This window comes from Mandrillus leucophaeus, unplaced genomic scaffold, assembly GCF_000951045.1.
Source record: "Mandrillus leucophaeus isolate KB7577 unplaced genomic scaffold, Mleu.le_1.0 Scaffold436, whole genome shotgun sequence".
NCBI lineage: Eukaryota > Metazoa > Chordata > Mammalia > Primates > Cercopithecidae > Mandrillus > Mandrillus leucophaeus.
The window spans coordinates 1,057,076-1,084,922 of NW_012104654.1; the positions used below are offsets into that span (position 1 = coordinate 1,057,076).

The 27,847-nt window shown below is 40.2% G+C and overlaps 1 protein-coding gene across 5 annotated transcripts in view; it reads right to left on the minus strand.

The window, feature by feature from the left end:
* KLF7 (Kruppel-like factor 7 (ubiquitous)) overlaps nt 1-27,847 on the minus strand; it is an 88,535-nt gene that overhangs the window by 24,623 nt on the left and 36,065 nt on the right. For 3 of the 5 annotated variants that reach the window (XM_011993886.1, XM_011993884.1, XM_011993887.1), the window contains one exon: nt 20,554-21,184. In XM_011993886.1, coding sequence (XP_011849276.1) covers nt 20,554-21,184 — 631 coding nt within the window. The remainder of the gene's footprint in view (nt 1-20,553; nt 21,185-27,847) is intronic. The other 2 variants (XM_011993889.1, XM_011993888.1) reach the window with 1 other exon arrangement.

Here is a 27,847-nt window from a genome sequence, read left to right on the forward strand (position 1 = left end):
CCTGTCTTGGCCTCCCAAAGTACTAGGATTACAAGTATGAGCCATCAAGGCCAATCAAGCTGTACTTCTAAAAGTAGGAACATCCCCTCCCCTTTACACTTTCAAAACACCTGCATGAAAACGAGGTTCCTGGAAAGCAGGCCTGGTGGCAGCCATCTGGAATTGCAGGGACCTGAGCAATACCTTAGGAATGGAAACCCTAGGGATGGGTGACCAACAGTACAAAAAGAGTTTGGGCTTCTGACAGTTCTCAGTGCAGACTTTATATTAAAGAGAAAAAGAAATCTTACATCTTTAAGCTCCTGTTAGCTTGGGTCTTTGTCACAAAAGCTTCATTTAGGATCTAATTAATTCAAAGCATAACATACGTGAACAAAGGAAATCTCGCTTCTTTTCTCCAGAAAGGTTGTCAGAGTTCTGAAGATACTGCCCCATGTGTACAAGTACAGTTTACTGGAAAACAGACACACACACACAACTCACCATCAGGAGACCTGTGCTCTAGTCCTAGCTGTTACCACTTATAACGTGCCCTGAGGAAAGTTACCTACTCTTTAAGTCTCACTTTCCTCCTCAGAAAATATAGCTGATCCCTTCTTTGGCACAGCCCTCACAGGACTATTGTGAAATGTGAAGAGAGATGATTTCTGTGCAAGTGCTTCATATGCTGCAAAGCACTATACAGGCAGAGTAATTATTAAAATATTTTACCCCAAAATCCTTTATGCAACATGGCTCATATTAACACCCAGTACCTGAATATACCTTTCTGGTGAATAAAGAGCCTGCAATCACCTGATTCTAGCTAAGATGGTTAGAGATCAGTTTGAGATGGCAGGAGCAGACCACCTCCAGAGGCTGGTGTTTCATTCAACCATCAAAGATAAGACCTCAAGCCTCAACTCCTCAACTTACAATGTGGCATTGATTAGAAAGCCAAAGGGTTTTAACCAAACAGTACAAACCCAATACCACATGGAGAAAAATTGCCCAAAGCCCATACACTAGTACGATACGCTGCATATCTTACCACATCTCGTATCTCATCTGCTGAGACATATTTGGCTTTTTCTATTGGATATATGAATATATGAATGGCAGAATCAATCTCTGATGAAATGTCTATATTTTCCTTCCTCGTGTAGATATACATATAGTAGAAAACTAAGTGTAGGAGAAAGGTACAAAATTTTATACATAAACAAACTAGGCAATACATGCATCTCTGCAGAGAAAACACCTCAAATAATCACCATCAGCAGACTTGTGGTCCAATTCTACCCACCTTTAATGGGTGATAGGGCTTTTAAAATCCAAGTAAAATTAGCTCTTGGCTAATATTTACTGGGCCCTCACTATATGCTGGGCACTACAGAACCTTTGTGTATATTCTGTCCTCTAATTCTCTCAATAGCCCTAAGGCTATTATCCCTCCCCATTTTCTAGATGAGGAAATAGAGGGTTGGAGAAATTAAGCTGTTCCCCAAGTTCACCCAACTTATATGTGGTACGGTCAAGACTGAAACTCAGGCCATCTTACCTTCAGAATCCACATGCTTAACCACTACCTCACTCTGCCTTTTATATAAGCAACAACAATTAAAGTGGAATCAATGCTCATATTCCCTTTGGAAATACTTTCTGATAAAACAAATGTTTCAACTGGAAAGAATGTCAGAACTATTTAGACGTACCTATATAATAGTTGTTCTAACTTTTTAAAAATGAATAAGCAAAGGAATCGAATCTACTGAGATGGGAAGCCAGGAGTGCGAACTACAACTCATCTGCCCTCCCCTAGAACCCATGGTCTCATTTTCAGCTCACAGAACGGTACTACTGACTACTAGACCTTTGTGTGGGTAGAAACATTTTTTTTCAGAGAATACCTCATATTAACTTTACCAGCATGTTTTTCATTTCATTCCCTCACCTTCTCAAAAAAATCTGTGTCACTTAACAAGTTCTACATAGACCAAAAATGGAAACCCCCAAGGCCAACAGCAAAGCAAGGATTTCATTCTTAACCCACACCTCAGTGTGAGATGAGCTGAAGCTTCATTTCTACCTGCCTCCCCTTTCTGAGTGGTGGGTACTGACTGGTCTGGAGTGAAGGAGAAACACCAGGTAATAACATCCCTGTTCCTGGCATGCTCTTTACATATCAGGCAGCCCTATGGCGCTTTACCTGTGCTATTTCACAGAAGCCCTGCAAGGTAGGTGGTGATTTTTCCATCTTAGGGAGGGGAACACGGAAGCCCAGGGACAGACACCCAGCTAATAAGTGGCTGAGCTGATTTTTAAGTCTGGGTCTGACTGCAAAGCCTGTTCTCCTGCAGCATCATGCTGGGGTTTTCTAGAAGCCAAGAAAGGGACACAGAAGCAAAAGACCCCACCCGTCTTCCATCACAGTCCATCCTATTTGCTGTTCCAGAAAGCCCTGCAGAAGGGGAGAACGTGGATGGTTCCATGTTGGCCTGTTTCCTCCAGTTCATTAGCAGGGGTGACGTCCTCTCAGCCCTCTGCTACATTCTCTCCCACACCTCACCAAGAAGCTGATCAAAGAGGAGTATCAGTTTGCGTGCTCTGCAGGGACTGAGAGAACAGGCAGTGGCCAGACTGTGAAAGGACTTAAACAGACCTGCATGAACCAGTCTCTTAGACCCTAGGACAGGTGGCTCCTGAGTACCCAAACAGTGAGCAATCTGAACTGATTCATGCTCTAAGTGTAAAATATGCACCAGATTTTGAAGGTTTTCTAATAGAAGAAAGAGATAAAGGAATGTAAAATCGTTCATTAATAATTGTTTATCAATTATTTACATGTTGAAATAATGTTTTGGATATATTGAGCTAAATAAAATACAGTATTAGAACTAATTAGTATGATTAATTACTTTTTAAATGTGCCTGCTAGAAAATATAAAATTATATATGTGGCTCACGTTACATTTCTATTGGGAAAGCGGTCTTAGAGATCATGTTTAAGAATTTGTACTTTAAGAACAATGGCAGCCATTGTGAGCTTTTAAACGGAGGCATAACATGATCAGAATTGAACTTTAAAACATTACTCTGGCTACAAAATGGAGAATGGGCTGCCAAAGGCAATGAGCCAGTGTGGGGAGGGTTCTACAACTTCTAGGAGGTTCTACAATTGCCCAGGAGAAAGAAGATAGTGCCTGAAACACAAATGACTCTGCTTATAGCAGCAGAGATGGAGAAAAGCAAACAAATGTAAAACATATTTAGAAAGCAGTACCCATGAGATGAAAAAAAAAATTGATTGAAAGGACATATATCAGGGATGCCTCCCAGGGTTTTGCTATGAGCTGAGTGGACGAGCCATTCAGCATTCATCGTCTGGTATTTATGCATCTATGAAAAAAAGAAGGTCTATCAAGTATCCTAGGGTCACAACAGCCTGTCTCCATGAAGTTCCCCTGCAAGAAGCATGAATCATGCATGTTCTGGGGACTTTGGAACTCGTGCATGCTGTTCCAAAGTGCTTTCCTTCTGAAGAGGTCCCAGAAGAAGTGCCTCAAGATTTTGCCAAGTCAAGAAACACTTTGGAAAGCTGTCGGAAATGATGGTAATGGATGCTAAGACTGGGAAATAGGCTGAAAGCACAGAGAGTGGGATGGACTGGGGTGGAAGAAGGGTGGGGTCTGCTCCACTGTCCCTTTCTTGGCCTGTTCTCTAGGAAATGCCAGCATAATGCTGTAGGGGACAGGCTTTGGAGTCAGACCCAGACTCAAAAGCCAGCTTGGTCACTTATGAGCTGGGCGTGTCTACTGTTGGGATCTTCTAGGCTTTCGCGTTCTTATGCCTAAGATGGGAAAATCATGAAATGGCTGTTATCATTCAGGCTTTCTCTTCCACTCCAGCCAAGTCAATACTTGCCCTCTAGGAAGGGGTATCAGGTGTAAACAAAACGTCAGGGCATCTCACCTCTCACAAGTGAAAGCATGACAAATCTCAAGAAAGGCTAGGCAGGTTGTTTTAGTGTTAACTGCACAGAGAACCAAACAGCACCCCACAGCTGCTGTGGCATCAGAGGCCTGCTCCTTCCAGGGCAAGCATTATCATGAATAATTAAAGCCAAGCTCTGCTTATCAAAATAAATGAACAAAGGATGCCTCTGACACAGCAGTACCCCCCACCTTTTTTGTTTTAGGAGACCACTTTTTCTCAGCTACTGCTCCTACCAATCTGATCATCTTCAGCGGCATCCCTATCAATTTGGGTAAATTAGCAAGCTTCTCCTCCATATGGAGCTGTGGCTGCAAATCACAAATATGAGTGTGTGTAAAATTATATAGCATAGGCCCAATGTAATCATAAACGCATTTATATTTTATAACTGCTGTTTTCTCCACCTTCAAGCCGCATCATTGCCTGGGCCCCAGAGGTTCCCAAGCACTCCCCACCAGCTCCTGTGTGCAGCCGTCTTGCTTTGTGTGCAATTTCCTTCCCCCTTGTCACAGACCGCTATCTGCCAAATGCCAGCCGGCTCTTCTTTGTGCTGTGGTGGGCAAGGAACCATACCAGCTCACAGTTCTCTCTACAGCAGAACACAGACACAAATGAGCAGGTGACCTCTCAAACCGTGTCAAAATGGGCCCTTGACCCAGAGACCTCAAAACTTCAGTGGGTTCGCTGTCTAAGTCACCCAACTAAAAAGACCTATGTTTGCACAATGTGATTGTGTTTACACAAAGATTTAACGCCTCAATAGAGCAAAAGCTGTTCAGTTAATTTTAATTATTGCTTTACTCTTCTCACAACAGATTTTTTAGAAAATGCCTAACGGTAATTGATCCCACAAGCTTTGTACCTGTGGTCCTTGTAGTTCATACAATGACAGGAGTGGGAAGGATGTATGAAAAGTTTTCCCTGGCTGCAAAGGATTCTTTTTGGCTTTGCTCATTAACTATTCTTTTTGGATAAGATGCACACCAGGAAAACCACACACACACAAAACTTTAAGATCTAACTGTGGGGGGTGGGGGGAAAGATACACAGGTGGGCTCGAAAGTATTCTAAATGCTTAGAATTATCAGCAAGGAAAAGGCTATTATCAAATTGGGTTGGACGCCCCGCCAATTCTAACAATTTATTAAGGTTATTTCCATGGCAGGTAGAATGAAATAAAAAGGGGAAGTTTGAAAATACAAAGATGTAGGGGAACACAGGATCACACACAAAAATATCTACAGACAAACAATCCTCAAAAGAGTGGAGCCCTCAGGGGTAATGTGTGTTATTCCTTCAGCCTTCCAGGAATTTGTCTTTTGGTGTTAATACCTTTTCTTTCCTCAGATCTCTGGAAGATAATATAAGTGCCCTTCACTCTGAGGTTCCTGTAGATCCTTTTGGCAGAATGCTAGAAAGCAGCTATTCTTCTTCACTGTGTGCTTTTCTGAATTCAGAGGAGAGATTGCTGCACATATCAAGCACAATCATAACCTGAGTATGGGAACTTTGCCCATGAGTAGACTTACAATTCCTGTATTTACCAAGAGTTTTTATTAAGACTTCTAACCCATCCATAAATATCCTCAAATAACTGGGCAAATACAAAGATAAATAAAATTATCCTGAATTCTACACTTATCATACATACAAAAATAAAGGCACAGAAATCATTTCTTCAACCTCACCTAGCAAAGCTCTGGTGTAACTGAGAGGGGCATACAACTCACATACCAAGATCCACCCATCCATAGCTTCCTTCGAATTCTTTAAGGCATCGCCATTTGGATTTTCCAGCTTAGTAATAAAGAGGATTGCTAAGATGCATTCTTTCAAGGGGTTCAGAGAAAAGTTTCTATTTGCTGTTTCTCATCAAGAATTATCTAAAATATGCAAATGCACTAGTACTGAGATATCACTTCAAGAATCAATACCTTGTGTCTGTTTGCATCTTCAAAGCCAGCTCTCTTTCTTAAAATAGGGGAAAACCAACTAAGATCAAGGATTCTTAAGTTCAACCAAAATAGACAGAATGTAGGAATATACAAGATAATCACTCAGTTTTCTTAGCTATTCTGAATTAGCAGTTATACTGAACAAGCAAAATAACATCAAATATTAAGCCATTTATTTTTCTGAACCATAAACAAAACTGAATTCATTTATACTGTTTTAACTTAGGCCCCCAAAAGAAATAACTGATCTCTAAAGGAAAAACAGAGTAGGGCAGGCTCTGCGATGGTTCAGCAGTGAAACCTTTGAAAAATGATTCTTTGAGCCTAGGTTCCCTTATTTGTACAATGGGTATAATAAGAAGACTTACCCCATCAGTAAGTGAAGGTAAAATGGAAGGATGTATGTGAAACACTTGGCAACTGTAAAGATCAATACAAGTGATATTATTATTGCTTACTTGGGTAATGCACTAACATGGAAGCAGTCATTCCCAGGCTTGGTACCCAATTGCCTTCTTACTCCCAAAGCCAATCTGAGTAGGAATGCCTCAGCCTACCCTTTCTTTAGCACATCTGCTCTGGGAAGCTGACTAAATAACCCACTGCATCTTCAGGTCATCAAGATAATATTACTAATTCCCTATTGGGTCTAAAACTAAGGTCCGATAACAACTGGGATCCAAAACATGGTACTTAGCATGACCCCACGAGGCCAGCTCACTAATGGCAATCTCTTAAAGTGGCAAGGGATAAGCTAATATATGTAAAAGCCACAGCTGTCACGTACTCCCTACAGCCACATTCACATGTATGAGAGGAATAAAGTCAGCAGTATTATCTCCAAACAGCAAGGACAATGCCATACAATTATAATAGCATATTGTCCATTGTATCTGGGGATGACACGTCTGACAATGTTATTTTCTATGCATGTGAATGTAGCTGAAAGAGCCAATGCATAATTCACAACTCCTGACAAAATGCAGACATAAAGTATGTGTCCATTAGATAAGGCCATTTAAATCCTTCTACCTGAAATAGCACCTTTCTCCCTAAGCACTCAAAAAGCTTCCAGTATGCTCCTCATGGTGCTAGTGTGAACCAGAACAGTGAATAGTGGGAAATGCAGTGAGGTAGCAAATACCAGTGCAATATACAGTTTTCCCAATAAAAGTTTTACTTTCCCACAGAAAACACGTCACTTTTATTTCTTCACTAACAGTTAATCTTCTTTTTGGTAACGAGGAAACAATTGTTACATTTCAGCAAGGCCACTGTACCCAGGCGGAGAATGACAATACCATATGATGGTGCGGCTCTTCAGCGCCTGGTCAGCTAGGCCCACTTCCTGGCAAAGCACCTCCCTCCCACGTACCAGCCTGGCAGCTGATGTGATCAAAACTCTGCCTCAGCAAAATCTCAAATTATTACAGGTCAGGAGCCCTCTGCAAAAGGGCAGGGCATGAGGCTTGTGAAGAGTCACAATCACGAATCTTCAATCTAGAAGGTTAAGCGTTTAGTGGAGGTAGAGAGATTTCTTTCTTATCGTAAGGGGGAAAAGCGGCACATCATCTAAGTCCTGACAGAAATAATAAATAATGCAATATTTCCATTTAGTCAATATTGTTAAAGATCATAAAAGGGAAGAAGGCAAGACCTGGTGGGTGGGTCATCTTAAAAGGACTAGGAAATGTTTCGCAAGTGGTGCAGCGCAACCTACAGAGAAGAGGACAGCTAAGATTGCATTAGGCCAGGGTTTCTCAACCTTGGCACTGTTGACCCTTGGGCCCACCTGATCCTTTGCTGCGGAAGTTGTCCTGGGCATTGTAGGATACTCAGCAGTATCCCTGCCCTCCACTTCCCAGATGCCAGTAGCATACCCCCAGCCCCATATATGACCATGAAAAATGTCTCCAGACATTGCTAAATGTTCCCTAAGGGACAAAATCTCCCCTGGTTGAGAACCACCACATTAGGCAACTAATGATCTCACATTTTGGGAGAGTGGCTGGACTCAAAGATTTGCTGTCACACATAATGGCCTCTTCAGACATTGATAGGATGTCCCGATATACTCCTTGAATCGTTGTGTGACTTTCCCATTCCTGCTATGCCCTTATTAGCCTCAGAAGTTCTTAAAAGTTCAGGGAAGGCCCATCTGTGTGGAATGCTCTCCCGGTGTGCACAGGCCACATAAGGTTTTGAGCACAGGGTGTCCAGCTACAGGCTGAGGGGGGCTGAATCCGGCTCTGCTCCTCAAGCGCAGGGAAACTGCCCCATGCAAAGGGCACCTTTTTCTAATTCACACGCAAGCACATTACGGCTTAGCAGCAGCCCTGCTGGGGGACTAGCAGCCATCAGATTCGTCCTTTCCAATTCTGTCAACGGTTTACTTGATGTCAAAGGTAGCAGTTTTGTGTGGCCATGAGAATTAGCAAAGCAGGTTTTCAGGACTGAGGAGAACCAGGGGTTGAATCAGCTCCATGGAATACCTCCTTTCTTCATTCCCCAAAGTATGCTTGCTTGTATGCCTGCACTCTCACTATTGTTTTAAACACGGAGACATCCAAAGAAAAAAGATCTGCTCTCCCAGAAGAGTACACTGAGAGGAAGCTTGGAAGTATGCACTGATGTCCATGTATCACTGGGACTAACCATGACCACCTTCAGCCTTCAAAGACCCCTGCCTTGGGTTTCCAGGGTCTTGCTAGAGCCACAGTGAGGCTGTATAAGCACATCCAATCGATCGGTGAAGAAGAGGGCTGGGTAAGACAAACTCCCCAGACTTCTTTGAACTTTTCAATCTGTACCCTGCTTAAGTCAAATAGGGACAATCCATAATATCCTTGCAAAGTTGTTGTTCTGACAGTCTGCTGTCAACAAAGATGAAATACTCAAACAAAATCACCCCCCTCCCAAAGTCAGAATATAAAATTTGTCAAGTGACAAAGAGATATTCTGACTTCTGATGGTTTTTCATAAGTAAATGGCTAATTCATTTAACGGGCAAATGCTTTTGAGTGATTAACAACTGGTCCTTTTAATAGAGATAACAGAAATAATATTACACCCCCTCTGTAAGTTGTTCTTTGATAACAAGATTTTCTTTTGCAATTTGAGCACTACTAAGGGCTAACTGGTTTCCTTTAGATAGGTGTTGACGCTGCGATCTTCTCGCAATCGCCTAGCCTAGCTGGAGGTCTTCTGCTATGTTAAGGGTATTTTAAGTAGAAATGATTCCATAAAGCCTGAATTTATCTTATGGTGGAAGGGTTTGTAGCTCGGCCTAGGCCTCCTTCTGCTTCAATTGTGATAGGGTATGGTGGATCTCATTAGTATGGGAAACCACTAACAGCCATTAGTGTCAAATACGAGTTGCCTTTGCTAACTATTTCTGTGCACAGTCACACAACATGCTCTGAGTTTTCTCAATAAAACAGCTCCTTCCCAGGGGAATAAAGCTGCCTCTTCAAGGGGCCCCAATTTACATATACTTTCTCAACCATTTAAAGTGAAATCTCCTTGGAGCATCACTTCACTTCTAAAGAATCTTCCTTGTCACACTTCCAGTGAGAATTTCAATAATGATGAAATGAAAACTTCTACTTCAACAAGAGATGACAACTATATGTAAAGTAATTACCTTTTTACTTGCTTTTTAAATCACAAAATTGACTTTAGATTTTGCATCACATTTGTTCATTTGCCATCAGGAAAGCAGCTATGGTGCAAAATGTGTTATGGCCATGTAAATGCAATGTCCCACTGAAAAGCACCAGGGCATATGCTGTGCACATCAAAGGAATAAAACCCATGATAGGAAAGTCAAGTATCTGAAAGCCTCCCTTTACTCCTTCATCATAAAACAGTTGGGAAAATCCCATAATGTGTTTAGTCCATTCTATTTCCTATCAAGAAGAATGGCTACCTATCAAGAATAATTTGGTCCATTTAAGAAATAAGGTGGCACTATCCTTAGGATGTTAAAGATGCTGTCTTGTTATAAAGTATTTTAAATATCTGCACAAATTCTATTACTACTCATATCAAAATATAGGTATGTAATATTTTGCCAGTTTTTTTCCTGAAGAAGACCAAAGCTGTCATTTAAGTGATGTCTTCAAATGTCTTGTTTCCTTTAAACTATACTTACAAGGTATGCCGAGAAAGAAAGACTTCAAGACTTTAATGTGTTTCCATAGCTAAAGGATTTAGTTGAGAAGGCAGGATAAGGGGCCGCAGGTGCCAGACATTGTGTAGAATTTGCACTTATGCTCCATTAATTGCCAGCATATCTTCCTCTCCCTTTTCCTCCCCTCCCTCCTGACTAAATCCCTCTGGAAAACAGCAGAGCAGCAGGCCCAGACTGGTACCCAGCAGCAACACCAGGAGCAGAAGTAGCCAATTACCCTCCAGAATACAAAGTGGGGGTGGGGGGAGCAAATGATGCAGTTACCTAGCAACCAGAAAGAGCAGAAACAGCTGTGTAGCAGGCCCAGGCTGGTACCCAGGAAGAAACAGGATAGCCAATTAGCACACTGTATTTAATGCTGATGTGGTTTCCTAGTAACAAGATGTACAAGTCTGTCTGTTGCATTTTCCCCCTCCCTTTCTCACATTTTCCTCAATCATGCACAGTATTACTATTTGCCCTAATTACTGTTTCTCCACTGCTTCCAGCGACCATTATTTTATCCCCAGAGAAATTGGAAGAACTCACGAAAAATCTTCTGTAATGACAGTATTTAGTTTCAAATTCAGTTTAGCTGTAAGCCTTGAGACACTAAACAACAACAAAGAATGAAAAAAACAAAAAGCCAGCAAATTGCCCTCTGCCTAAATTTATAAGTAGCCTACGACACCTTTTCTAAATGCTAATATTTACATGCAAGTGAAACAAAAAAATTTAATATATACCGTCATTTTGCCACACATTGCATTTTCAAATAGGGTAAATCCTCTGTGTACTTGAATTTATTCATATTGATTTTCTGACACTCTCTCCTGAACACTAGGAACATAAAACGTCTTATTACCTATATCAAGGAAGGGAGATGTATCTTTTGTTGCTCTTTTTAAAATACCAATACTAGTTTCAACAGGCTCATGACCAATTGAGAATTCAATATGAGGAATCATTATTTCCTTTCTGCAACAGACGTTCAGTACAGGTGAGGGATGTTGCATATCCCATAGTAAGGGGATTCAAAACACCATGTTATAAGTTCATAACCAAGCAACGAATTCCATGAAATGACATTAAATTACATAAACACACAAAATGAAGACAGAAACCTTTTAAACGGGACTACTGCATAGTTATTCTAAAATATTTCCTACTATATCTTGGTGCTCTTTACCCTCGAATATGTACCAGAGTCAAGCTTTGTGTTGGTTCTATTCATTAGGACACAGATAGAATCCCTACATTTTTTAGGGCATCTGCTAGACTCCTAGAACCACTCTCATTTAACACTGGCTTCCATATTAGAACAAACTATAGTCCTTATTACAAAACATCCCTGCTAGGAAAACAGCAAGGGCTCCAGAGAAAGATATTAGATACCCTAAGACACCTAACTAGGCAGTACTCTACCATGGAGGTCAAGTTCTTTATTAACTAAGATGGCTTCTGGTTTCCTGCCTGCAACAAAATGATTGATGGCTTTTATCATTTTTAGCTCACCTAGTGAAACAGATGATGATGTTTCACTATGAAACATCACTTTGTTGAGCTATGATGGCTCAACAAAGTTGGGATTAAAACATCTTTTTACATTATTTGCCTGAAAACAATATGTACCACTTTACTGAATTCCATAAATGTTATAGTAATGGAAACGGGATACATTTTAAAGGCAGAAACAACAAAAGAAGCCTCAGTATATGTTTTATAATACCAGATGAGTAGTTTAGAATATAAAAGGAGTTTTAACCTGTAAATGTATTTTATTTTGCAAACAAAATAAAAGAGGTCTTACATGAATGCAGATAACTTTTGAAGGGAAGAAAAAAAAAGATGTGAGGCGCAAAAAGAAGGGGGTGTGCCAAGGAAGCTTGGTTTAGGACAAAGCTGGACTGAGGCTTCATAAGGAACCAGCAATGGGGCATTCTGATCTTTCCTCCCCTACGAGATTATGGGGTCCAATCCTGGGTTAGTCCCCAGCTCACCTAGCTCCATAAACATACATGTTGAAGGAGAAAGTAGGGTGAATTGAAATACGGAACAAAGCGTGCTAAGCTTATTCTCATTGCAGACATCCTCAAATAACTGAAGTGCTTTCACCTCCATTATATAACCAACCATTGGTGACCAAACATGGAGCCATTGCAGGAATGAGGAGTAACTCCACCAGTGGTTGGCTGAATAATTAGCACACTAAAAAGTCACCAACTTCTAATTATTTTAAGTGATCTTGCCTCGACCAACATTTAGCTTAATAACGTCATGTCAATACATTAACAAATTGTTGAAAGGAAGCCACTTTTAGAAAATGTAGAAAATCCAGTAGCAGAGGAGAGGTACATGGGATGCTGCTGGAGTGAAGTGGGGGAATGCCATCCCAGTTCCCAACACTCCCCCATCATGTCTCCCTACCTGTTTACAGACTACTGAAATTCTATGAAGTTTCCCCTAGTTGAAGGTTAAAAAACTAATAATAGAAGATTAAAGCGTTATACACTGGTGGATGGATGTATAATCCACCGACCACAACAGCCTACAGTGTATTGCTACCAGCTCCTTTGTGCTGTGAAGGACAGAGGAAGGCTGCAAGACAGAAAATGGCAGAGTACAGGAAGGGATCAGATATTAGGTTCTTAGGTGGGGAATGCAGAAGAAAAAGACCTGTATTTTAGAAAACAAGTTTGGCCAGGGCCATCCAATTTGCCTCCATCAGGGTGAAGACAAATAGAAACTGCCTGCCTGGAAAGGGTTAGGTGTTCTCCATTTGGTACCAGAGTAGCAGAGCTTAGTGTCACATGACACATTCTGCCCCTGGTGGACTAGATTCCCAAACAGCTGCATTTACTCATCGGAACTAATTTCCTTATATGAAAAGTTTGTTTCCTGATGATCCGTTATCAAGGTTTCAACTGTAATTTCTACTACATTCAAGCTGAATATTTTTCAAAGGAAGGTCATTTTAAAATTATTTTTCATCTGTCTTTACATTTTAACTTTTTTAAAAAGATGATCATTCAAAACAAACTTGTTTAAAAAAATTAATACATGAGTTTCTTAAACTCTGTTTTTTTTTTTTTTTTTTTTTTTCTAATTCAAACACAATCACTACACCATTGTTTCAACTTCAGGAAACATAGAAAATTCCTGCCTACCATCAATTCTTATAACGTCATCTTAGCCTTCACTCTTTACAAAGCTCCACAGAGCTTTCCTCAAACCTTCCTATATTAGATGTACAGGATAACCATGATCATGACAGTAATTAACACTCATATTATAATAGAAACAGCCTCTGTACATTATCGATTTATTAAAAGGAACACTTTTTCTAAAAGTTCACACTTGGCCTTCTCAATGTCATTTTTTCATTTGCACAGACTTTTCATGACCCTCTTTTTTTCTTGTCTATCAAACAGAACTGGCCTACCCTTGAAACCTTAGAATTTATAAAATTCTATTACTTTCACTGCCTTTTCTGAAATGAGATGCCTCTTTTCTCTTCTCCTTCCTCCCAGTTCCCCCACATCCCCCACCCAGGCTATATTCTCTTTTGAGATCAGGTTCCAAATATAATGATTTTATGAAACCATATTTCAGGCTTTTGTGTCGAAAAGCAAGGTCCTGGGCAATAAGACAGGGACTAGTGTATGTATAGTGGGTGTTCAAAAATATTGTTTATGATGAAATACTCATTAATTTCATGTTTTTCTTTCTCCTCCATTCTTATTTTAACATACTTATTTGCCTTGTGACTAACAATTATCCATTAAAAGGACATCTGGAATAGGCATCCCACAAAGCCTACATTTATTTTCATAGTATAATGATAAAATAAATGTGCTTGCTGTGTATATGCTGAGTTTAAGCCATGCTTCCCAATATACATTTGCATTAACTTATCTTCATAAATGTTAGGAGTTATCACACTGCTAAATTATCATGCGGTAAAGTTTTAAGATTTTACTGAATCAGAAAATTTTCCCAGTGATTGTTTTTCCACCACCTCACTTCATACCCTTTCTTTTCAAACTTCTCTTAAGCTCTTGAATATGCTAAATCCAAATTATCAAACCCTCCTATTCAGCTCTCTCCACCTTGTGAACTGAACATTTAACCCTTATTCTTGTTTCCATCCCATAATCGGGGTTTAATGAGTTTCTGCCTCAACACATGGATAAACTTCATTAGCAGCCATGTGTCTCGGCATATTAAAGGCCCTTTAATGTCTTAAAATTGCCCCATTTCAGTTGCTAGTGTATAAATTCAAAGAATTCTTATCTATGGCACTAGGAAGTTGAAAGTGGTCGATGAACCCCCTACAGTTCCACACTGAGGTATTTAATTTTATCCTGCTGCTATGCCTGACCTTGAATTAGGGCTTCTATTTATATAAATTACTATATTATCACATTGGCATCATTTAAAAAGATGAACAGCATCAATAAACACTCTGTACAGAAGGAGAAAAGCGACTTGTTATCTCCACATCTTCCATGCTGCCTCTGACTGCCGATGCAAGACCCTGCTTTCATTTACTGCCCCATCACCGCCCTTTAGCACTCCTTCCCGAATGGACCACCCTGGTCTCCTCTGCTGGTCACTTCACGGTACGGTGCCTGACATCTATGGGCACTTAATACCTGTTCGCAGAAAGACTGAGGAACACAAACAGTAAGTAAGAGGCAAAACAATCTACTGAGAAGGATGTAAGCCTACAGGTCAGGAGACATGGGTCCAATTTGATTTCTAACAACAGGGAGTTGCATGGCCTGAACTAAGTTACTTTTTTTTGGGGGGGGGGTCCTCAGTTTCTCCCACGTTGTGATAATACTGACCTTTCTTATTTCATAGGGACAGAGTATTAACATTTGTCATTTTAATGCGTGAACTGAGACTGGCATGTCTCTCTTTAATACTAACGTTAAAAAAAATGAAAATAGTAACGACCATGAAATAGTAGCTTTATCAGTAACAATAATAGGCCTGGAATGGAAGACCATTTCTTTGCAATTTCCTTGTACTGCTTCTCAGTCACCTGATGAGGCACTATGTTTAAGGACCCTCCTAATATCCACCTATTTAGAGAGGATATTTAGTTTTCATTGTCCATTTGTATTTAAACTATATGTTTTTAATTTCCTCTCAATAACGGGTTACTTTTTAAAAATTCATTTGACTTGTTTCCCCTTCATTAGTAAGCACAGAAGTTAAGAGCACTCCGACTGGAGCAATACTTTTTGGTGCAAATCCTTGCCCGACCATCTATGATGAGCTGTGTGACACTGGGCAAATTACTTGACTTCTCTGGGTCTCACTTTCCTCATCTATAAAATAAGATGGTACCTATGTCATTGGGTTAGTATAAGGACTAAAAGCGTTAATATTTGTAAAACATTTAGAACAATGTCTGGGACATAGCAAGTGCTTTGTATGTATTTGTTGAATAAGTAAAATAAATTGTATTTCAAACTTTAAAGGCCTTTCATTACATGTAGGACATAACTTCTGTTTGCCTTTTGAATGCTACACTGGTCTTTTTGTTTGTAGTATTTTTAGTCACCTTTTCATCTGAAAATAAACTAGTTCCCTAAATTCTGATTAAACTTAGAGATTATGCCACTTTCTGATTCAGTAAGATGGGCCCCAAAGCAAATGTAAAATGCTAAGCAAATTGCACATTTGTATTACTTTTCCACCTGAAAAGCATCCTGTTACACTGTTCAGTACAAAATCTAGAGAATGCTTATCACCACCTATGGTTTAGGTGACAGCAACTTCAGTCTAGAGAGTCCTCCAAGCAGCACGTAAAGAGAACAAGGCTTCTTCACATCTCCCTTCACTGCGACCAAGAATCAAAGATCGAATGGCCGTTGTCCTGACTTTTCCAGTATGACTCACGCATAGTAACATAAATGTGGACGTGCCTTTATATGCATTTTCAAATTTGAAAAGTCTGTTCACTTAGCACAAAGCACCATTTCAATGAAAGGTTTTTATCTCTTCTCAGAAGTAATTAAGAAGAAATGTAGAAAATACTTCTTTCCTTTTTTTACACAGAAACTATTAAGATTTTTTAAAATTTGATTTTTGCTGAGAATGAGCATGAAGTTGTTTTTTTTTTTTAACATTGGAAGTGAAAGTTACCTTTCATCAAAATATTAAGGATTATTTAGCTGACTCAAGAAGATGAATACAACTATGATCATAATGGTAGAATTTGTAGAAAGAAAAATATATGAAGATCAGAAAACAGAGTAGGAGAGAAAGGTCTGCAATGGCTTGGCTGCTAAGAACATTTTTACGTTCATGCCAACACTAAGTGCTCTTCCCAATGAATAAACCATATGTCCATTTAAAAAATATTTTTATTGTTTTTGAGACAGGGTTTTGTTCTGTCACCCAGGCTGGAGTGCAGTGGTGCAATCTCGGTTCACTGCAAACTCTGCCTCCTGGGGTCAAGCGATTCTCCTGCCTCAGTCTCCTGAGTAGCTGGGACTACAGGCGCTGCCACCATGCCCAACTAATTTTTGTATTTTTAGTAGAGATGGGTGTTGGTCAGGCTGGTCTCGAACTCCTGACCTCAGGTGATCCACCTGCCTCAGCCTCCCAAAGTGCTAGGATTATAGGCGTGAGCCACAGCACTTGGCCCTTATGTCTATTTTTATATGCTTCCTTTCACTAAATCCTGCTACTTCATAATATTCCCTTTGTCCCAGTCCTTGCCTCATCATCCTGCACCTCCAGCTCAGTACCCCCATCTCTAACTTTACTTCCTTGGGCAACCCGTGTTTGTGCCCTAGCTACCAATGTGAACATCTGCTACCTTAAAAAATAATAAATAAAAAATCACCTCATTGCCTAATATCCTCCAAGGCAAAAATTTTGAAGGATTCAGCATCCTCAAAAAACAGCCACAGAAGGAAAAAAATGCATATCTTTTTCAGCTCAGTAAATTCTATCTATATAAAGATTAAATGAATAACATCTTAAAAATTATTCAATGCAAGCAAATCCATGTTACCAACATGTATTGTCTTCCTTTATGCATATAAAAGGAAGACACACACATTTTATTTTACTTCATTTCTTCACTGTTTCTCCTTTGCAATGTATTACCACATAGAAGAGATATAGCATGTATCTGCAACTGTAGAGAATAAAATGCAAATATTTCTCTTCTTTCTCTGGGATGGTATTCCTATCTCCCTTTTTTTCCTGTATCAAAACACCTCTCCAACTGGAAGATAAGAAATATTTTGACTGAATTAAAGTGAGTCCTGTGTTAAAATAGCTTGCCTGAATCCAACCAGAGCCCATTTTTTAAAAATCTTCATTTCCACATTTGGTCAGCAGCTCTCCCAACTCCAGGCCTTATATCAGCAGCCTCTTTCCAACCTGAATTCCCATCTCCATATACCTTTGCCCTCAAGCTTTTACCAGTCCATTTCCTTTACATGTTTGCACTTAATTTGATTCCATCCTTCATGCTTTTTTCATTATTCTTAGTTCATCTACACCACATAAATTATCACCTTTGTTTTCAGTTCCCCATGTGCTCCAATTCACACCAATTCCAAATAAGTACTTCTGATTCTCATCCATTTAATCCAAATTAATTCATATTCTCCCCACCCTCCATCCCTGTCTCTACCTCCCCTTTTATCTGTTTCTCTTTCTTGTAGCACCTACTTTCCCTTCTGTGCATGTCTCTGAGGAAGGTTTTACAGGCAAAATGCTTCCGCGGATGCCACGCAACTGCTTACTATGTTGTGGGAGGAAAGGCATGATCTTTCCGCCTTACTGCCAACTTCCATGGGCCAATGCTTGCATGTCTGGTTTATCCTCCGTAACTTGTGTCCACAGTGTCATCACCCCACATCCCATTGATCAACCACTGGCAGCGAGAGGGAAAAAGCTTCTTGCTGTTTTACGGTATTTAACTTTGGCTAACTGGCTTATTTCTGGCTTACAAAGCTCTTTTTTCACTCAGTCATCACTAATATCAACAACAATAGTAATAGCTATAATCAACCCCACTACTATCTGTAATGAGTTCTTACTATCTATCAGGTATTTTGGTTTTTTACAAGTATTTTACAGATATCTGCTCATTTAATATTCAAAACAATCTAGGAGGTAGACATAATCGTCTCTATTTTAGAAATGAGGAAACTGAGGTCATAAATCTAGGAAGCGATAGGGTGAGGACATTAACCCAAGTCCACCTGATCACAAAGCTCAGCTCTTAACTGCTCTGCAATACTGCTTTTCTAATAATGCTGGTGCCTCCCTGAGTGAATTCCCTATAGGAGTTTTCCACTTTAGTCCAACATAAGGCAAGTAGTTGCAGGTGCCAGGTAACATAATGAGCTCCACCTTGGTAATCACTCTGAGTAGACAATGCTCAAAAAAACAAAGCACCAAATAATGCATCAACCCTAACAGTCACCCTCCTGACATCTCTGTTGGAAAGAGGGGATAAGAAAGAAGAAGAAAATGCTCTGGACTCCCTAAAAACAATCTCTGCTTTCCCAGAGCTGTCCAGCCTCCATGCTAAGCAGGATGTGCCCTTAGTGCCAATAATTCAAAAAGTGTCCATAATCATGAACTCCACAGCCCCAAGACAACACAACATTCTTGCCCTTTTCTGCTTTCTCTGGTTTCCTGGAGGGGCCAGGAGATGAGTCATGCACTCCAGCCTGGGAGCACTGCAATGTCTTTCCAATGTCTTGCCATTACTTCACTCATTGACTTTACAAAGAAAGAAATATCAATAAAAACTACCTTCAGGACAATATCAAAGAAGCAAAAACTGACAATAGCATGAAGCATTAGCCTTGGTGTATGTGGAGTGGTGAACTGGAACCCAAATTCTGATGAGAAACCATGAGTGGGTCTCTGCCTGAGCCACGGGATATAATCATTATGTTAGGAGACTGTCCCATGAACCAAGCAAGAGCCACACAGGAAATTAAGTTCAGAATTAGAGCAGTACAGGCCCAAGTCCTGGTGTGCAAGGAAGTAATGTCAGTCTTCACTCTCCCATGGGAATAAGTCTGAGGTTCAAAACAGTGATTTCCTCTGTCACACATTATGTATTTGAACTTCAGAAAGTTCTTCTCTACTACACAAAAATAGTTCATAGACCTCCAGAACATTAGAACTGAAAGGGGCCTTAAGAGTCAGATTGTTCAACAGATGTGGACAATGAGCTCTGGCGAGGTAAAGGAACAGGCTCAAGGTCACAGAGCTAGATAGTGGCTCACAGAGCTAGATAGTGGCAGAGTTAGAACTAAAGCCCAGGTTGTTCTGATTTTCCAGCCAACAATCTCTCCCCTGCACACTTCTTTGGTGGCATAGCCCAGAAGGCCCCCCAGAGCACCAAACACTTTTCCTAGCTTATATGCCATCACTGATTTCTCTCCAAGAATGCTTTTATACTTCCACTTACACCTTTGGGGATTTTCCCTATTCAGCTCGCAGCATGCAAACAGTATGCAAAAACCACACAGGTAGCACACTGATGGAGAGTCACTTAAAAGCCACCAATCACGGTAACTGCTACTAGCATCCTCATAGCTCAGGAAGAGACACTACCCCTAAGCTCTAATCTCAAAGCAGAGAACAAAGACCAGTTCCAAGAAAAATACGAGTCTCACTCTTTTCTGTGTAAACCCCACTTTTCCAAATTATCTCAAAAGATCAATATGATTGGAACTTAGGGGTAGTGTCTCTTCCTGGGCTACTAGGATGCCCTGAGTAAAATACACAATCCCCATCCCTTCCCCACCCGCTCTTACCACACACATAGCAATGTAATCACTTTAGCAACTTCTCAGTAACAAGCTCATTAAAAAGCAATTCTGCCATCTCTCCATAAAGCACGCGCCAGAGAACAATGCAAAAGAGGAGATGCCAATTAATTATAGAATGATCACATCTAATGAACTCTGAAACCCTCCTGCTGTTGGTGACTTTGATGAAAAATCAGGATGCTGGGAAAAGAGTGAATAGGGACACCCTGGCTACCTTGTTTAACTGTGAATGCTTTCAAATGCATCCTCAGACCCCAGTGTTGATCAAAACTGTGGAGCTACACTCGCAAAACAATGCAAAGTGTCAGGAAAGCGACACGTGCCTGTGTCACAAACAGCTACGAGTCACTGCCAGGGCCCCCTTCAGCCATCCTCAGAACTGCGTGATTCTATGCTGTGGTTGGCACTGTAGGGACAAACCCATGTCCTGTGCTTGGGACATCTTGAGATCTTAAGGTAACAAGTGAATCATTCTTTGTCCCTACCTGGGCCCTCCCGCCTGTCTATCACCTCCTCATCAGCAGGGATGCCACTCCTCAGAACAAAGAGGAGCCCTCCCACATGAGGAGGCTACAGGAGGGGAAAGGAGAAGAAACCACGTGCGGCCAACTTGTACCACTACCTGTGTGAGTCCTCTGGTGGGCCTTTAAGTGGGAGCTTTTTGTATAAACTTTCCGGCACCCGTTAAACTGACAGCGGTGAACCCTCTTCTTGTTTTCGGGACATGCTTCAGCCCCTAGCCCTCCTTGGTCACTGTCGCTCTGTCCACTCTTAACGGCTCCGGCAGCCGTCACGGCTGCTGCAGCTGTTGCGACCCCTCCCACCTTTACGGAGCTGAGAGCAGCCTTCTTGGCCACCAGTTTCAACGTCACCGTGCCATCCACGGCAGAGAGAGTTTGTGAGGTTTTGACCAGATGGCGGCTGAGCTCAGGGGACGATGGGGGCGTTAATGAGGTCACTGCGTTGAGCTGGGCCTGGTTGACGGCTGTGTAGCTGTCTAGAGAAGAGCTGGCCGGCTGGAGGCTGAGGCAGGTCTCAGATAGCAACTTGTCCCGAGAGAGCAAGATGTCCACTGCTGAGCTCTTCTCACAGATGGCCGCTTCCACGGGGAGCAGCAGGGGGTCTAAGCGACGGAAGCTTTCCTCAATGCACGGGGGAGGGGAAGCGTGGAGGAAACAGTCCAAGTCCTCACCAAAGGTCTCCGAGATCCTCCTGGGCTCCGTCTGCAGGTAGCGTTCCAATTCAAGGCATGTCTGCGAGAGGAAGAACGAGGGAGAGAAACAACCATCAGAGGCACAGAACACCATGAGGCCACACGTTGACAGGCAGAGGGGAAGGTGCAGAGAGATTGGTTTCATGGCTTATATCAGAAACACTTTAGTAGAAGGTCTGACCTTGTTATTTATTCTCTGAATACCACTGAAGGGTTCATAAGGGTCACATCACATGATTTAAATTACTCTAGCTGAAGCAGAACAAGAGCCTCAGAAGGACTATTTCATACCTTCGAGATTCCAGAGAACATCAAATGATGATCTCTTGCCCCTCAATCCAATTCAGAAGGTAAGACGCTCCAATTCCCCCCTCTAGAAATTCTCATGCAAGCAAGAAGCAAACAGAAACAGATAAGGTTTTCATACTAAGACTTCCCAGAGTCCAACTTCATTATTCAAAATAGACTTGAGCACATCGCACAAGTAAGTCAGTTTTCCCACTTGCTCTGAAGAACAAGCCATGTTCACTCAAACTAAGAGGTAACCTCAGTAACAATCAATCAACAGCAAGCCCTGACTTGGGGATGGATTCCATAACCAGCAGGAAAGAATATTGTTCTAAAGAATGTCTACCATAAAACTTTTGAGGCACAAGACAAAACCCTTGTTGTTTATAGCAAGTCATTTAAAATACAATGCTATATACTTTGTGGCAAGGGGCATAAATCCCATTTCAATGGTTTAGTGTCTCTGACTACATAATAAAAATACATTCAAACATAGCTATTCAGACCACTTAAAGATAAGACCCAATATATTTCAACATAAAATTTTTACCTGGTAAAGAAACAGGGGAGAAGAACCAAAAAGTTTAGTTTCCACAAATCTTCATCTATGGCACTCATACGTTTTTGTAAGATGGGGGAGTGCTTTTATGGCAAAAGTAGATATTTAAGAAGTTTGTATTCTAATGCCCTCCTCACTCAAAAATCCTAAAATTCCAGAATCTTGTATAAAACTACGTTGCTAACTTGCACTATCAGCTCAATTTGCTCTATCTTCTGGATTCAACAAAGAACCACCGATGGCAAATTTAAAATGTGACTAGCTCCAAATTTACTGCCCCCGTAAAGCTCCTATGTTTTCAACCAATGTTCTGATTCTAGGCGTTTATTATATTAAGAATATATTTTAATGATATACCTAGTAGTGTTGTATCTGTCAAGGATTTTATTTTGGTGACATTTCAAAAGACTGGTTTTTAATCACACTTCTGGTAAAACTCTGCATTACTGAATAAGAAAATCAGATTTTTAACTGTGAATCAGCTTTGGGTCTCACTGTTGATTTTCAATGGTAAGAACTAATGAATGGTTTCAATCTTCATTCAGCACTCATGTCACAAGTGTTCATTCAACTACTGTGCTCACAGCAAGGTACAAGGCTTTGTATGTGGTAGAGGGAGAAGATACAGCAGTAGATCCGTGTGATGCAGGTATAGAATGAACAACCACAAGCTAAAAATTACATAAATTCACATAAAAATATGATACCAAAAATAGTATAAAATGTGTTAAGTTCTTAGGGGCTGAGTGGACACCTAATTCTATACTCTATAGTAATGTAGTACTAATCAAGGAAAGCTTAGTGGACAAGGAAGTTTTGATTCTGTTTTGCTTATTGATTAAATAATAGCTCTGACTCAGTAGCTTCCCACTACTCTATGTTCGAAACCAATATGATGACCTTCTCCGGTCTAGAAATATGAATTATCCTCACTTGCTTCTTTTCTGAACTCCACTTCTCAAAAGTTTCCCCTTCTGTATTCCATCTCACTGCTAGAAATTATCACTTACATTTCTCCAATATTGAAGCCCTCAGTCTTGGCTCCATTCAATTCATTTCTGAATTATAAGATTCTACTCCTGAAATCTCCCTTAAATTTCTTCTTCCCTTTCTGAATTATCACCTACCAAGCACAGTGCCTGGCACCTAACAGGTACATAATGTCTGTCAAAGACAAAGCCCACTTTATACTATTACTTTGATCATTATACCTCTTCTACTCTTCAAAAGCCATCTTTGAAACCCTACCCTGTACCATGCTGAGGGGGAAATCTTAGAAATGACACTAATACATATCTCTGGGAATACAACTGCAAAGGTTCTTGAGCTTTGCCTAAACAGCAGTACCAGATCTTTGAGACACAGATATGTTTTAGGTAAAAATCAGGATGCCTGGGTAACATACCAAGACCCTGTCTCCACAAAAACTAAAAGAAAAGTAGCCGGGCATAGTGGCTTGTGCCTATTGTCCCAGCTACTCAGATGGCTGAAGTGGGAGAATCACTTAAGCCCAGGAGTTCAAGGTTGCAGTGAGCTACGGTCATACCACTGCACTCCAGCCCTTTGGGCAAGACAGCAAGACCCTGTTTCTACAAAAAAACCCCAAAAACAACAAAAAGAAAAAACCGTTGACTCATGGGGTGTCAGATGTCCTTGAAGTAGTTCTCTGCCTCCTCTACAATGACTTTTACATACTCAATCATCACTGCCTGTGCATAGAGTTTTTGTATCCACTTCTTTACATACTATCCAGCTCAAAGATGGAAAAGTCACTAAGAAATTGTGACTATTAGAAGGTTCAGATCTCTTCATATTCAGAGTTCTGTGGGGCTGAGATATTCTAAATAAATTTACACACTCTTCTGGGAGGATTAAGTAACTTATCCAGTATGCCCTGGTGTGAATTGCAGGAGCACGAGTCGTATTTATGATGTAAAGATGGAGAGACACCTGATCACTAAAATGTGGAAAAATCTGGACCACTTCAGAGTGGCTATAACTTGCAATCCTAATACAGGGCATTCTTATTCCTTCTGAAAATTGAAGAAGCGTAAGTACCCATCGGGATGTACTGGACAGCCCTGTCAAATCATTATGAAATGACTGCTGTCTTAGGAAATACACTTCTTATATCTGCTGGAGATGAAGTTTAGGTAGAGGGGAAGATTTTGTCAGTTGGAAACCAGGGTGAGGTGGTTAAAAACTTTTCTCATCATGAGTAATGGAGATTAAAATGTTAAGGTCAAGGAGGATTCTATTATTAGATTATTTCCAAGTCAATGAGAACATTTATTTCCAACATCGTTTGTAAATGATTATGAGAACTCTCATAAGAAATGTCCATGATAGGCCGGGCACAGTGGCTCACGCCTGTAATCCTAACGCTTTACGAGGTCGAGGCAAATGGATCAATTGAGGTCAGGAGTTTGAAACCAGCCTGGCCAATATAATGAAACCCCACCTCTACTAAATATACAAAAAATTAGCCAGGTGGGGTGGCGTGCACCTGTAATCCCAGCTACTCAGGAGACTGAGGCAGAAGAATCACTTGAACCCATGAGATGGAGGTTGCAGTGAGCCAAGATTGCACCACTGTACTCCAGCCCGGGCAACAGAGCAAAATTCTATGACAAAAAAAAAAAAAAAAAAAGCCCATGATGTTTAATGGGAATTGAGGTATTAGTATTTCCTCATGGATTTTAATATATACACACATACATACATAGAGAAATAAATGTGTATATGTATGTGAGAGTATACATATATATATTTCCTAACTCCATCCACTGAAAGAGGCTACAGGCAAAGATCAACCCCAGTAGCAATGAGCACACTTAGCCCAGGGATCTTGGTTTCTAAATATCATCACCTAACAAAGGGAACCAGGACTCCCTAGATAAATAGTCGTTTGAAGGGCCAGAACAATGAAAATAAAAGTTGAGCCTAGAATATCATTGTGGTACCAAAATATGAGGACGTGCTCATAAAGTGATGAAGTCATGTCAGAAAGACTCAGAAGCCAACTTAAAGGAGTTCTCAATGGCCAAATGAAAAATATTAGGTTATAATTCATAAAATAAATATCCCTGAATCCATACTGATATAAATAACTGAAAATAAATAAATAAATAACTGAATAAATTAAAAGATGGAAGGAAAGGGTTAGTTCCTCATTACAGTAAAATTATGATTCAAAAACACAGAAGGAATGATGGAAATAGAAAATCACCATTAGGCAAACAGCAAGGTAATAATGATTACAAGTAAGAATTACCAATGGATGCTAAAACCAGTAGACAGATGTATGATGAGAAACAAGGTATCCGCCTTGTCTCAAAGTATCCACCCAACAAAGTATTTATTAATTACAAAGATAAAAATAATAACTTTACAGTGGAGAAACCTGGAAGAAACCACCCTAGCCATATGATCAAAGTTAGCAGCACAAGGAACAAGTAATACTGATCACGTGTACCCCTGATATGATATGCTGACAAGGGTACAATATTATTCTATGATATTCCTGTCAAAATGGATAACCTCAATCTAATCACAAGAAAACAGACAAATTTAAATTGAGGACTATTCTACAAAGGAAATAGCCAGTTATTCTTTAAGTGTTGGGTCACAAAGAACAAAGAAAGACTGAGAAGCTGTCACAGACTGGAGGAGAATGAGGAGATATGGCAACTAAATGCAATGGATCCTGGTCTGGATCCTGAACCAGTAAAAAGGACTGGTGAAAAAAATAATATAATTCAACGGAAATGTATAGATTAGTTAATGGTATTATATCAATGATAGCTTCCTGGTTCTTATAATTGAACTATGGCTGCATAACATTAGGGGAAGCTGGACAAACCATATTTGGTAACTCTACGTACTATTTCTGCAACGTTTCTGTAAGTCTAAACTAACTTCAAAAAACACAGAGAGAGAGACGAAGACCATCAGCAGGCTAAAAGTGTCCCTAAACTGTAAATTTGGATATAGAGTTCAAATGTTTTTCCACCAGAACCAGAGATTTACTCTGTTTGAATGATACTCTTGCCAGCAAACTCCAAATCTACGTCAGCAGATGTCAGTTTAATGACATAAATTATGCCTGTCTGGCACTCACCTTGGAGGTACAAGGCTTCCCTCAGCCTGACCTAACCATACAACTTTAGGCTTGAGCTACTGGATCAACCCCCAACCCCTAAACAATTCATTACAGTCAGCAATGGGAAGAAAATGTTCCTGAGTGCAAAGTGATTTTCCTCTATATTGATGAGTCACAGATGAGCTTTGTGGACTCTCTTGATATCTCAACTTTGAAATGCATGGCTTCGCCTAGCTTCCTAATAAACATCACCTGAAATTCGTGTTGAAATGATCATCTTTAAACCTTTTTAAATACTCTCTTCTTGCTTTTCATAGCCTTCTTACTTGTTGCAACATACTTATTAAAAGTAATAATCCAAGACCTAGTTAAAAAATAATAGACTTTAAACCTATTACTGCCTACTACATCTATGATAATTTTCTTACGAGGACCTGACTTTTCCTCTCCATTTGTTTATTCAATCATTTGTTTGTATCAGTATGAATTCATTTTTATTTTATTCTATGGATTGTAATCCACTATCATCATTATTCATTTTTGTTGCTCAGAGGCAAAAGTTTCCAGAAACAGAAGTTGAAAGAAAACAGGATAACTCAAGTTTTGTGGCACATATTAAGTTTATCAAAATCTCTCTGCTGCTGGCAAGAGGTAGTTACTTTCACAGCCTTGAGAAAAACAGAAGACACTTGGTCATATATGGGCATGATGCCAAGGTTACCAAACGGCTTCTGTTCAACCTGTCTTTATCTCATCATCAATTATGTGAAAGTTGCTGGTCAGGATTGCAAACATCTCCTGTCACTTTGACTATTTCCCCTAAAACCCCTACTTAAAGGGTTTCCTTCACCTGTTCTTCTTGTCCTTACTTTCCCATGTCCATATGCTTGAAACAATCTTCCTTTCACCTTCCCTCCCACTCATCGTTCTTTCATTCCAAGTTCAACATAAAGTCTATCCCCTTCAGGGAGCCCAATCTAGGAAAAAATGGAGTCAAGAAAATACGCTGACTATCAAGTGTTGAAAGACACCCTTCTTCAATCCTAGACAATTAAACAGTATTTCCAAAATAAATCTTAAGAGTCCACAGATTGGTGGGATGTCTGCTTTATTAAGATCATGATTTTAAGAGCAATGACATTTCTTATACCGTATGTTACTAAACAGTAAAGTTAAGTGGTTAGAGCTAAACCTCTACGTCTGTTTTCTCACATGGCAGATATGTCTAAGTGTTTGAAGTGATGGAGAGTTGTAAAAGTTAGAACTTTCTGAAAAAAGGAGCTAGCATCGTCTCACAACTCCCATCCATTGCAACCACTATAACTACAATCATGTTTAGTTGGGGCAGACTGTAGTCCAGGCTCTTCACTGCCATCACTTTTCAAACCAATTATCTGGAACGTAAAAGGTTCTAGTTTTTATTTGTGTCTTTTAATTTGAACATAAGACAAAACCATTAGTATATTTTTGCTACTACCCAATAACTGTGCCACTTTGGGTAATTATTGAGAGTCTCTGGATCCATGTATACTCAAGTTAGTAAGTAAACAAATTTAAAGAAACAAAGAAATTGCAATTTTCTAATGACTTTTTCTGGTACAGAGTCAATGAAATAAAAGGCCACCAACTACACTCAATGTTTCTAATCAATTTTCAGTCATTTGTGGTCCTTTAGCCAGCTGCCCTTAATCTCAATCATTCCACCTATCTCGCCTAAAAGGGCCAAGAGTTAAAAGTACAAAGAGATTAAACAA